This window comes from Sciurus carolinensis, chromosome 1 (genome assembly GCF_902686445.1).
Source record: "Sciurus carolinensis chromosome 1, mSciCar1.2, whole genome shotgun sequence".
In the NCBI taxonomy this organism is placed as follows: Eukaryota; Metazoa; Chordata; class Mammalia; order Rodentia; family Sciuridae; genus Sciurus; species Sciurus carolinensis.
Genome location: NC_062213.1, coordinates 50627879 through 50641293, shown reverse-complemented (window position 1 = coordinate 50641293; position 13415 = coordinate 50627879). Strand labels below are relative to the sequence as shown.

Here is a 13415-nt window from a genome sequence, read left to right as displayed (position 1 = left end):
ATTCCTTAGAACAAAACCCTGGCAGTAGTTTCCATGTCAATTAGAGTAAAAAGCAGTCTTTAAAATGACTTACAAGGCCTTACAGAATCTGATCCCTGTTAACTTTTAAGCTTCATTTCTATTTTCTCCTCATTGACTCTGAATTAGCTTCATTGGCCACCTAGCTAGCTGTACCTTGAACATCTTAAGCTTCCACCTCTGAATCTTAGCTTTTATTCCCTCTGTTGGGTATGTTCTTTTCTCTGAATACCCATATGGCTTATGCCCTGTCTCTTCGTGATTTTGCTCAAATGTCAGTCACTGTCTATGGACCCTACACTCTTTTCATAATTGCAGAACTCTCTCCCCGTACCACTCCTTATCCCTTGTCCTTTTAACGGGACTGTTTTCTCCCTTTAGGAAGTTGTACGATATTTACCCCTTTCTAACACACACCATATATAATTTACTTATTCATTGAGTTTCTTGTCTTTCTCCTTCACTAATATATAAGTTCCACAAAAACAGGCATTTTATTTATTAACAAGTAATACTCTCATTTTCTAGAATGCCAGGTTCATGCTATACATGTAGTAAATACTTGTTGGATAAATGGATGAACTAAAATGTACCCTAAGATGGTAAAAGTTCTTAGTAGTAAAGAGACCCAAGCCCTCTCCCTGTGAGCCAAACCATATTATAATACCTTCATTTCTAAATGCCATTCACACTGCCTTTTCTCTCACTGGTCAACTGAGCCATGTGACCTGAATGTCACTTCTTGTTCTAAGGAGTTTGATTTTGCTTTGCTTATTATCTCTACCAATATTTGTTTGTTCAGGTTAGGTTTAAGATGTGGTACAATTTCCTTCCATGTCCCTTTCATAAAAATAGAGATTCTGTCCTCTTCAGATTTAAGGATTGATGTAGGCTTTCTTTCAAAAAGTCTTCAGTAGAACTTAATATTTCAATTAACTAGTTAACAAAAGACCCATCCACATATGTAGTCCCCCTCTTTGCACGACTGTCCGGTTGCTATAGTAGCCCTATGATATAAGCCTCTCTTGGCCCACAAAATATAGACCTTTATTTTTCTTCCAGAAAATGATGTTTGTAGGACCTAGTATACTCTGACTTAATACCAAACATGAAATATTCAGTTTATTATAAATTAATATATGCTTTGTTTTTTGTTTTCTTTAGAACAAAAGGTGGTCCACAAATTGCTTATGAACGCAGCTTTAGGTGGAAACTTGCTCACTTCCGTTATTTGTGCCAGGTACTACAGTGGTAAATAAACCTTATCTTTATAATTGTTTAGTATTATCTTTATATTATACATTTATATGGCTTACATGATATATTATTTTTGATTTTAGTCTAATGCACTACCCAGTCATGTAAAGATCAATGTGTCCCGGCAGACATTATTTGAAGATTCCTTCCAACAGGTAAGGAAGATTTTATCAGAATAAAACAATACCATTATCTAATTTTACTAATTTTAGGGTTTTAGGGATTTTAAACCATAACAATGGCTACCACTTCCAGAGTGACCTATTTAATACTAGTTATTTGAAGCCTACGGTACTGAGTAACACTTGCTTGGCACTGGTGTCTCATAGCTATTTTATTCCTCTTTGCAATGTCTCCCTGGGGTGGCTTTTATCATTATCTCCATTTTGGAGGTAAAGGTACTAAGCCTGAGAGATAGACCATCATTCTATCAAGAATTTAGATGTGTACTTACTAACATTAAACCACTTTTGGAACAAGTTGATTTGTTTTTTTTTTTAATGATCTAGGAATGTTTTTCCTTTACTTTTGTTTTTTTTTTCCTTCGGTGCTGGGGATCGAACCCAGGGCCGTGTGCTTGCAAGGCAAGCACTTTACCGACTGAGCTATCTCCCAGCCCTTGTTTTAACATTTATTTACTTGACTACAGATTTATTACATCACATAAAAAGTTTTGATAATGCTAACAAATTAAAATTAAATTTATAGATATTGTATTCCATTTGAATATATCATGAATACCTCTAATGTTCATTCTTACCTCTAGGTTTCTTTTTAAATGTCACAGTCTCAGAGCAACCTTGTCTGAACACGTAAAGATGACAATACCTGCTCACCTCTCTCTCAGTCACATTCTAGCTATTTATGGTACTATGTTCTTTTCATAACACTTAACTACTTACTACCTTTCATATATTTTGTTCATCTCCCCTACCAGAATGTAAGCTCCAGGAGAATAAGGACTATTTTACAGCTTTTTTGCCCAGTTTCTAGAATTGTGCCTTGCTCATAGCAGGTATCCAACTTGATGAATGGGTAAATGAATGTAGTATGTCCACCTTCCTGAATCATCTGCAGAATATTTAAAGATTAAAAATCAGAATACTATCATTTTTTTATGATTAAGTAGAGAGTTTTTCATATGAAGCTTCTCACTCTCCTTCAAAGTATTAGTGATGAACCAAACTTGCCCATGTACTCAGGTACATAGGGGTTTTATTTATTCTTTGCACTGTTCAAAATGGAATAACAACATTCTAAAGTCATAGAGATGTTCAAATCCTAGCTTAGTCTTACTAGCTGTCAAACTTGGAACAAGATAGACAATGTAGCGTATTATCAAAACTTTGTGTTTAAGTGCGCATCTAAATTCATAGTAAACTATCTTGCTTTCTCTTGTCCTGTTGGAGAATCATAGTGTATTGAGAAAATGAATCAGGGCTTCAGCCCTTATTGTCCCTGGAGGTGGTGTGCCAGTGAGCTGTGCTCTAATGCAGACCTGCCAGTCTTGGTTCTGGTTCTGTGATGGAAGTAATTCATTTTTATCCAAAAGGTAAAGCCTACTTCAGTAACATTGATACATGTTACTAAGGATTATGAAAATTTGGTGTAGGTACCATTTTAAGATATATTATTCTATGTACAAATGCATCATCATATAAATAATGATCATGGAGGAGGTACTTTACTGCTGAGAGAGTGTTTGGTATAAGCAGGGTGCGGAACACACGCTTGCCTCTTAAGTATTGCTGCTCAAAAAGATTTGTAAGTTACCTGTTTAAAAAAAAGAGATTTTGGTACAGTTTTGGAGAGTGAGGAGGAAGAGAATGTTTTCTAACCTTAAAAACTTTCTGTGTCAAACTCTTCCTTTCTTTCTAGTAGCCCAAAGTAGAACTGTAATTTAGTACTAGAAGGAAGGGAAAGAATATATTAAAATGGGTTAGAGAAAGTTTAATGGATTATATCTAGTCATGGAAAAAAAAAACTGATCTCAAGTTGATGGCATTGTTGCATGAGATAATGAAATGTGTAATTCTGAAAATGTAGGTTAAATTTAAATGAAGTTTTTTTTGGAAGAAACTGATGCCCATCTATGAGTGCTTAAATATTCATGTTTTTTATTTTAATTAGATTATGGCATTAAAACCCTATGACTTGAGGAGGCGATTATATGTAATATTCAGAGGAGAAGAAGGACTTGATTATGGTGGCTTAGCAAGGTAACATATAAAAAATATGTATCAACTTTAAAATAAGTTTATCTCATTTTATGCAGTGGACATATGCTTGAAAAGATATGCAATAATATTGGAGTATTTTTTTTTCCCAGTAGCAATCCAAAATTTTTAAAAATAAAATATTTGTGCAATTCTACAGGTAAATTTTATTATTACCTTTCTTAATTATCCTATTATATATTTTCTCTGCATATATGTATAATGGGTAAATGTATATGTATAAATTAGTATTTGCATTAAAATGTTATTTTTTAGTAGATTTAATTATGTAATGTATGAAGTATAAGAATTTAATTAGAGGACTGAAGGTATGGCTAAGTGATAGAGTGCTTACTTAGTATGCATGAAGCCTGCTTGTGATCCCCAGTGATGATAAAAGGAAAAAAAGAAAAAAAGAATTAAATTTTGTTACTTTATATATGAATATCTTTCATTGTCAGTATATATGTAGAGAGAGAGTGCACACATACACATGCTAATCCTTTTTTTTCAGATGGCTACATAATATTCCATATATGGTGCTATCATAATTAATGGATCAGAATAAGGTTATTTCTTTTTGCTGTTATACATTGTATGTTGGTTTTATGTTTATTTTTAATCCGAGTTTCTCCTTTTTCCACATTCACTAAATGTATTGTTAACAGTAGATATTTGTGAAGCAATAAGTACAAAATCCTTATAACGTTTCTCGTTTCACAAGAACCTAAATCAGCAGATTAATTTTTTTAGCAAAATACTTTCACTAAACCTTTCCTAAGAATTGAACTTTTCACAGAAATAACTCTCTTTGAACTCATGTTTCACTGGTGTAGAGAATTACAAAATCACAATTTTAATATAGCTGACAAAGAGGGATGTAGAACCAGGCACAACTGTCAGGGCAGAAATATGATAACATAAGTGAGACTATCAGAGTTTTGTTTACGTTAGCATATTTATTCATCCAAAACATTAAGCTTTTTCAGTAAAGAAACAATAAATGTTCACATTGCATCTATTGTGAATTTTTCTCAATTTCAGAAATGTTTAGACACTAAAAGAGAGGTAGATCTTAGAGATAGGGAAATGTGGTATTATTTTTCTAGTGTCTGACTTTATAACGTTTGCAGTCTTGTCTGAACCCTTATTTCCCTTAACTGTTTGGATCTAATTTTATATTTCAACAGTGTACTCCCCCAAGTTTTTATTTATTTATTTATTGTGTGGTACTAGGGATTGAACCCAGAGGTGCTTTACCACTGAGCTGTATCCCATCCATTTTTATTTTTTATTTTGAGACAGGGTCTCACTAGATTGCCAGGGCTGGCCTCAAAAAAACTTGTGATTCTCCTACCTTAGCCTCCCAAGTAGCTAGGATTGGTAGGCATGTGCCATTGCACTTGTCCTATTTTGGCAGTTTTAATGCATATAGCCAGTTTTTCGATCCCATGATTTTCTTATTCCTAAACTTTTTTTTAAATTCATGTGTTTGTGGGCTAGACTCATTATCAAATGACTTATTCAGAAGTTCACAGGAGTGATACATTCCCGTAGTCTTTACGTGTTTGAAAATATTTTCTATTGGATACAGACGACAACCTCGCTAGATATAAATATCCTGCACAAAACTCATTACTCAAATACTCTGTAGACATTGCTTCACTGTTTTCTAGCAGTGAATTGTCAGTGCTGAGTATGAAGACAGCTTCTTGTAGGAAACTTTTCTCTGGGTGCCCACACTGTCCTTTTCCTTTAACTTCATTAATTTCATTGTTGTTTGTTATGGATCATTTTTTAAGGAACATATGAAGATGTTCCTTAATTTCAGGGAAGTTTTCTTCTATCTTTGAATATTTTTTCTGTTCCATTTGTTCCATTTTTCTTCAGGAACCTCAATCATGGGTATGTGGAATCTCCTTTGTCAGTCTTACATGTCTGTCACCTTTCCTCTAACTATTTCTATCTTTGTGCTTCTCTGTTTTGTTTTCAGTGTTCTCAAGACTGTCTTAATGTCACTGTCTGCAATATTGCCCTATGTTTTGCTGCTTCTCGTGATTTTTCTTCATTAGTCGTTGTACTATTTTCTTCATTTTCTTCTCTAGGCTCTGCTATCTCATCTGTTGTGTCGTAATTTTTTTCAATTTCTTGTGTCTCTTCAGTTTATTTGAGACTGTAGAGAAGGACATGTTGAAAATTGATTCTTCTGCCTTCTATTAGTTAGGAATTTTTTCTTCTCTGCTAGGGAAAGGGTTAGGTGCCATGTTATAGCCATCTGTGAATGAATTGTTTTCTCTGGGCTGCTGTTTGCTAAAAGTTATCTGAAGCAACTGGAAATTTTATTTCTAGTTTTTGTGTATCTAAACACATTCTCACTAGACCTCCTCAGTACTTTTTCCTAGGGCCATGTCTCTCTTCAGCTTATCACAGAGGAACTTGGTTTAACTATCACGTTGGGTCTGGATTTCATTTTATGAATTGAGGTTTATAATTTCTTAGTTGATTTTGTGTAGGAACTTCCTTCCCTATTCTTCAGGTGGTTCTAGGGATGTTTTCAAAGTTCTTGAAAAGCATTTTTAACATGCTGCCTGCATAGAGGTGGCTCATTGTGATTTTAAATTTTGTAAATTACTTGATAATATTTTTTTAAAACAACACCTGATTATGCTTAAAGAGTTTAGATTTCTGACTTTTTAAAAAAAACATAGATCCATATTTCCACCTTACTTGTATCAGTTGGCTGCATCTGAGTAGCTATTTCCTCTTTTATGGGAGCATAAAACTGTTTCACTGTAGTGCCTACCACTATCCAGTCTAAAGACTAGGAAAATGTGCCTAGAAAGTCTCCTTTAAAGCAAGTTTAGCAGTGCTGTAATGAGGAACAGAGGATTGTGGCTAAGCAGAGAAAATAAGCCCCACGTATTCTTTGATCATTCTTTGATCACTTGAGCTTGAAATTCTGCTTTAGAAGAAATTGCTATTGAAAAGAACCTTTTGCAAATTGAGTTTATTTTGTGATCTAAATGATTAATCTCTTAACTAGTTGAATTTTTTCTCTTAGACTTTTCAAAGTGAGGCAGTAGGTGTTAGAGACTTCTTATCACATTTAATTTCTTATCACATTTAACTATAATTTTTAAATTATAGTTCCATTTTTTAAAGCATTGACAACAAAATAAAACTGTTTCCATAGCAGCAGTACTGTTTATTTCACCAGCAAATGTTTTATTAAGACTCATTGTGGAGTCTGGGAGTATAGCTCAATGGTAGAGTGCTTTCCTAGCCCACCAAAAACAAACAAAAAACCTATTGTGTATAGATCCTAGGATGCCTATAAGAGTTAAGGATACAAAAATTACATAAAGACATGACTTTTGTATTTGAGGCGCTTGCTCAAGTGGATGAGACAGGTCATGTGCATAAAAATGAATAAAATTTTGAGGATGTTTTAACAGAATAACACTGATATAGATGATACACTGAAAATGCTTCAGAAATTAATGAGATTGGATTAAACCAAAGTGAGAAAAAATGGGATCTGTAGGTTGAATTGAAGTTGAGACATACCAAAATAAAAGTGTGGTGTAGAAATTAGCATGTATCCATGACAAATGGTGAGTTTGTATTTTGGCAATGCAGGAAATAACAGGTAAATTTTGAATGGAAAACCAGGCTATAGAAGGACTGAGGAATTGTGCAGTGGAACTTTAAAGGTTAGTGAGCATAGTATCTCTCACACACACACACACACACACACACACACACACACACACACAGAGAAATGGTGTATATGGTTGTATTTAAGACTTGTTTTTAAATTCCCATATATGAATACTAAAAAATAATCTTGACATATTTTCTTATAGAGAATGGTTTTTCTTGCTCTCACATGAAGTTTTGAACCCAATGTACTGCTTATTTGAGTATGCAGGCAAAAACAACTATTGTCTGCAGATAAATCCAGCATCAACTATTAATCCAGACCATCTTTCATATTTCTGTTTCATTGGTCGCTTTATTGCAATGGTGAGTTTCCAACTTTATTTTATTTAAATTTTCCTTATTTTGAAAGTATTTTATGAGAACTTTAAAAGAAAAATATAAGCATCATTATTCAGAAATCTTGTTCCCATGTAGTTTTGCGTAGGAAGAAATTATCAAAATATAATTCATATTTTGAGTGCCTGTATGAAATCAAAATTATGAATATGAAAATTATTTATATAGCAAGTCTTTATAAGTCATTTTTTAAAGTAAAACCTAATTATGGTATGTCTACTTTTTTATTAAAGAAAATCAATTTTCTAATAAGTGGTTGTTTTTGAAAATTTCAGAGCCTTGCAGAAGCCCTTGTGGAATTACTGTCTATTGAGAAGTGCTTGTATTTACTTGCACCATATTACCTATTCATTCATTCAGCAAAGATTTATTGTGTGTCTACTGTAGTGCCAAGCACCAACTTAGGCACTAGAAGAGAAGACATATTCCTTATTGTTAGGAATCTAAATCCTATAAGAGAGAGAACAATAATAAATAAATATGTGCTGAAGGAGAAGGAGTATTACTGTTTTATATAATGTCATAAAAGGAGACCTCTGATGGATGATACATGAACAGAAACATGCAGAGAGCAAGGGATTTAATCTTGTGATTCCTTGGAGAACATTTTAGGCATAGGGAATAGCAAGACAGGCTTTATGGTAGAAGTGCAGTCTCTACTGAGAAACAGACCAACATGGCTGGAACAGAGTATATGAGAACGTGGTAGGGGATGAAATTAATACTTAAGAAAATTTACATTAGGGTTTTCAGTAGAGGGCAGTGATTGATATGAACTAAGTAACATGATGTAGCTTAAATTTTATTAAATTTACCTTGCTACTGTGTAGAAGAAAGAATATAATTGGGGGGCAGAGGAAAGAGTAGAAGCAGGAAAACCATTCTCAATAATTCAGGTGAAAGATGATAGTGAATTGGATTTGTATGTTGTAGCAGTGGAATATATGGGATGTGGTTTGAATTATGGATATATTCTAAAGTTAGAACTGAAAGTATTTCCTGGCAGGTTAGGATTTTCTGTGTAAGAGAGTCAAGTGTGGCATCAAAATGTGTGCCTATGTATCTAGTCTCAGTTGCTGTTTCCTAAGATAGGCAAGATGACAGCAGCAGAAAATTTTGGGGGTGGGGGAAATCAGCATTTGGCTTGCTAAATTTTGGGATACCTGTAGACATCCACATGGAGAGGTGTATGGATAGTTGGATATATAAGTTGGGCATTGAGGGAGTATCTAGGTTAGAGATGAGAGGGAGAGGCATATGGGGGATTCTGGGCTTGTAGAGAAGGCTGTGATTGCTTAAAGAATCTCAAGCACATTTGTAAGTTAGGGAAATAAGAAGGAAGCAGCAAAAGAGCTGAGATAGGAAAATCAAGTAGGAGTGATTCTTAGAAGACACAGGAAGAAGTAGTGTGTTAGAAAAAGTGAGATGATTAACCCTGTCACATTACTGCTAGGCTGAGCAAGATGAAGTCTAGAGATTGACCATTTGATTTGGCAAGGTGAAAGATTTTATGGGTGGTAGGATGGAAAGATTGATGAGAAGAAATCAAGAGAGACTGGAAGAAGAGGAGAGAGCAAATAGAAACATATCTTTTAAAGGAGTTTCCTGTAAAGGATGATAGTGAAATGGGCAGTAACTAGAAATGGATATGGATTAAAGACAGGAAGAGAACAAAACATTTATATTGCTGACAGGGAAGATCAAATAGGAGTGGAAAGAATTTGGTAAAGTCAGTAATACAAGGTAATATAGGAGCGATGATGTTGAGTAGGAAGAAGAGGAAGAGATTTATATAGTACACAGAGAAGTAATAGTAACCTTATTCATAGTAAGAGTGTATGGATCCAGCCTAGTAATGAGCAGATTTGGTGGGACACAAAAAGTTCTCTTCTAATTGCTACTTTCTTGGTGAAACAGGAATTAAGATCATCAATTTAAAGTAAGGAGTGAGGAGAAAGGGACTTGAGGCAAGAAGAGGAACTAGTCAACTTAGGAATGTGGGAGAGTAAATGCTAGACAACACTTCTATTTCAGCTTGTTGGTCATAAACCAGTTAGTTTGTGTATGCATTTCCAGTGTGTTCTATCACCTAGGGTACAGGTATTGAGTAAATTAAAAATTGAATTTAGCTAGGTTTGGGATTTTTGCCAGAAATACAGTAGGAGTGGCAGGGTTTGAAAGTATGCAGAAAAGTAATTTTAATGATTGATGAGGGAATCTAAACTGAGTAAGGGGAGAATAACTTCATGAAGGGGTTGAGATACAATGATAAGCTAGTAGTTTCAGTGGATGTTTCAGAAGTCCATGAGGTTAAAATTGCTGGGAGCCTGGAATTTCTTCCTGTGTTGGCTGTTGTAAATGGGAGTGAAGGCACAGTGATTATGAAAATCTCGCAAGCAACTCTGAAAATAAGAAAGCAATGAGATAGGGGTCCTTCAGGGTATACAGGACCTTCTTCATTTCTGCATCCAGTTAGGTTAATTTATAAAAAAGTATGGTGGGTGTTTGGTAATAAAGTCCTTTATCATACTATTTATAGTTTTGGTAGTATATTATTCAGCTAAGTGTTTGACTATTAAATAGGTTTTAACTCTTGTTTTTTATACTTGGCATTTTTTATGTTTTTTAATTTTCATTATTTATGCTGTTCCCGTCCTCATTTTTTTGTCTATAAAGTCTCATGTTTCTGTTATGGTATGCTCTAAACAAGAAATAATTATTGCAAATTTTAAATAAATTTTTTTTTGTTTTTCCTGGCAGGCACTATTTCACGGAAAGTTTATCGATACTGGTTTTTCTTTACCATTCTACAAACGTATGCTGAGTAAAAAACTTACTATTAAGGATTTGGAATCTATTGATACTGAATTTTATAACTCCCTTATCTGGATAAGGTTTGAAGACATTTTTTTCAATAAGGCATTTTCTTAAAACCCATTTACATATTCTATTAATTAAAATTTTTCTGTTTTTATTTTGTTTTCTAACCCAGAGACAACAACATTGAAGAATGTGGCTTAGAAATGTACTTTTCTGTTGACATGGAGATTTTGGGAAAAGTTACTTCACATGACCTAAAGATAGGAGGTTCCAATATCCTGGTGACTGAGGAGAACAAAGATGAATATATTGGGTAAGGTGATAGACCTTGTTGAGCTTAATTTCTAGAATTTAACAGAATACATTGGAACTAAATTCTCTGTCCAGACCTTAATATTATCCTTTTCTCTCTCCTTCAGGAAGTTCTTAATAGTACTAGTGTTCTTGAAATAAGAATACATGATGAACTTCACTTGCCCACTACCATTTGCTGTTAGCATTTGTCTTTGTCCAGATCAAAAACCATAGAACATGCATTCTCAGTAGTGGCTCTGCAAAGACTCTGCCCCTTAATTTTTGATGAAGTGACCAAGGTTTGCTTTGGTAGAAGCAAAACCAAATCTGGAATCCAGCCTTTTTACTATCAGTCTAATGCTCATTTCTGTTCCATGTCACTTTTCCATTTTTAACTTAAACTTTAATAGTGCTCACCACAGCCTCTACTTTTGAAATCCTGTTCTCTTGAATTCCATGATACTATACTTTCCTGATTTTCTTAGCTTTCTCTTTTTTTTTTTTCCCCCTCTTAAATTTTCATTCCATAAATAAGGGTGTTTTCCCAAGGCTCTTTATTTAGCCTGCTTTTCTATTCTGCTACCATGGCTTCATTTTTTAAATTAAAGTAATAGCTGTTTTAGAAATAATACCCATTTGCTGACCAGGTAATTGCAAACTTTATCATAAAAGAACTAGGTAGTTAAATATTTTAGGCTTGCGGGCTACATACATTCTTACTCAGCTACTCAGTTCTGCTGACGTATAGTGCAAAATCAGTCAGGATAATTTATAAACAGAAAATGTGATTGCATCCCAATAAAATAAATTTTATTTCATATATTTTACATTACAAAATATTATTTGAACAATCTTTTAATTTTAAGATGGCAGACCAGTTAAGGCGATAGTTTGCCATCTCCTCACTATTCAGTGACCCATCTGAAATCTAACGTGTCCAGAATAAAACTTCTCATTTTTTCCTACCTATTACCTCTTCTTGACCTATTTCTATCAATGAGACTCCCATTTTATCCTCTTTTAGACTTGGATTCTAGCTGTCATCTTTGCTTTTTCCTTTCAGATATTTATATATTGTTTTTGTTTCAATAATGGGATCATATTCATTATTCTGAAGTTTGTTTTTTTCTGTCCTTCAGCTCAGAGATAGATCTCATTTTTCTAATGGCTGGATAAATTATGGTATCTTTTTTATATTATTCAGTCACTTCTACTCCAAAGGTCATTCAGATTGTATTCAGTTTGGACCACTACAAACAAGGCAGCAGAAAATGTCCTTAAGCATGAATCCATACATGTTATTACTTGTCTTTGTAGGCTAGATTTATATAAAGTAAAATTACTGGGTCAGAAGTAATAGATATTACCATATTGCTTTCCCAGAAGATCACAACAATTCTTTTTTTCCTTCTTTATTTGTAAATTGCTATGGCTTCTCAAGTTCACATCCTTTGTGTGTCTCTGCTTACTAAGTGCAGACTTTTTAGCATGACATTCTAGGTCTCTTGATACCTATTTTTTGGCTAAACCTCTTGAGTGAGAAAAATTACCAATAACTGATTTTCTTCTTTGTATGTCTTTTTACTTGGTGAAATATTTTTTGCTTTGTTATGCAATGAGCATTTATTATTTCTATTGGAAAAAATAAAGCTATTCATATTTTTAAGCAAATAGATTCACAAAGCAAGCACTGGGCTTTCTGTATTTGGGAAGCCTTAAGATTTTTACCAAGTCCAGCAGTAACCACTAAATAACAACCTAAGCATTTAAAAAATGCTGTAAATGATTTCAGCCAGTGCTGTAGAGATAAAAATGAGGGAGTGGATTTTTGAGGATAACAAAATGGTACAGATTCAATGATTGGTTTATGTGTAGTGAGGGAGAGAATAGTAATTTGAGATATTTGACCACTGAGGTTTATGGTTTTGTTGATAGTCGGATTGTGTTAACAGCATTATCCAAGGAGACACAATTTATAAATATCTTAATCTCAGGAGGGAAGCAGAAGAATTACTGGCTTTCCCGTGATACTTGAAAAAGTAGTAGTTGAACATAATCATTTTTTAAAGAGTGAACACCTTTTGAAGGAGAAAAGAAGATAGAGATTTAACACCAATGTTTTATGGAATAGTGAACCAATAAGGGAGTTACCAAAGCCCAATCAGAAATGGCATTAACTGACCTGATAAGAATTACATGAGTTGGGAACACTAATATGTAGGGATATAAACCGTTCATGTAGCATGAACACTGAAAAGAAGGCCTTGGGCTTGGCAATTAGAAGTTCCTTGATGACATCCATAAAGAAAGTTTTTTATTTTATTTTAATATTCTTGGGAGAGATGTTGGAAGCTAAATTACCATGGTTCAAAATTTGTAATCTTTTTTTTTTTTTGGGTGCTGGGGATCGAACCCAGGGCCTTGTGCTTACAAGGCAAGCACTCGGGGCTGGGGAGATAGCTCAGCTGGTAGAGTGCTTGAGGCCCTGGGTTCGATCCCCAGCACCGCAAAAAAAAAAAAAAAAAAAAAGGCAAGCACTCTATCGACTGAGCTACCTCCCCAGCTCAAAATTTGGTTAAACAGGAGGTAAGAGAGGAGACAGTGAATATAACCTATGCTTATAAGTGCAGTAGTAAAGAGAAGACAGACAGTGGTTTAAGTCACTGGGTTGAAATAAGGGTTTTTGGAGAAGATTTAGTCTGAACACCTTTGTGGACAAATGGAAGAGGAGTAGAAAGGTAGAGATGAGGA

General features: G+C 34.1%; 1 protein-coding gene across 3 annotated transcripts in view; it reads left to right on the top strand.

The window, feature by feature from the left end:
* Wwp1 (WW domain containing E3 ubiquitin protein ligase 1) overlaps positions 1 to 13415 on the top strand; it is a 117248-nt gene that overhangs the window by 87694 nt on the left and 16139 nt on the right. For all 3 annotated transcript variants that reach the window (XM_047545730.1, XM_047545722.1, XM_047545738.1), the window contains exons 15-20: positions 1183 to 1258; positions 1359 to 1430; positions 3406 to 3494; positions 7358 to 7517; positions 10311 to 10444; positions 10543 to 10683. In XM_047545730.1, the coding sequence (XP_047401686.1) occupies positions 1183 to 1258; positions 1359 to 1430; positions 3406 to 3494; positions 7358 to 7517; positions 10311 to 10444; positions 10543 to 10683 (672 nt within the window). The remainder of the gene's footprint in view (positions 1 to 1182; positions 1259 to 1358; positions 1431 to 3405; positions 3495 to 7357; positions 7518 to 10310; positions 10445 to 10542; positions 10684 to 13415) is intronic.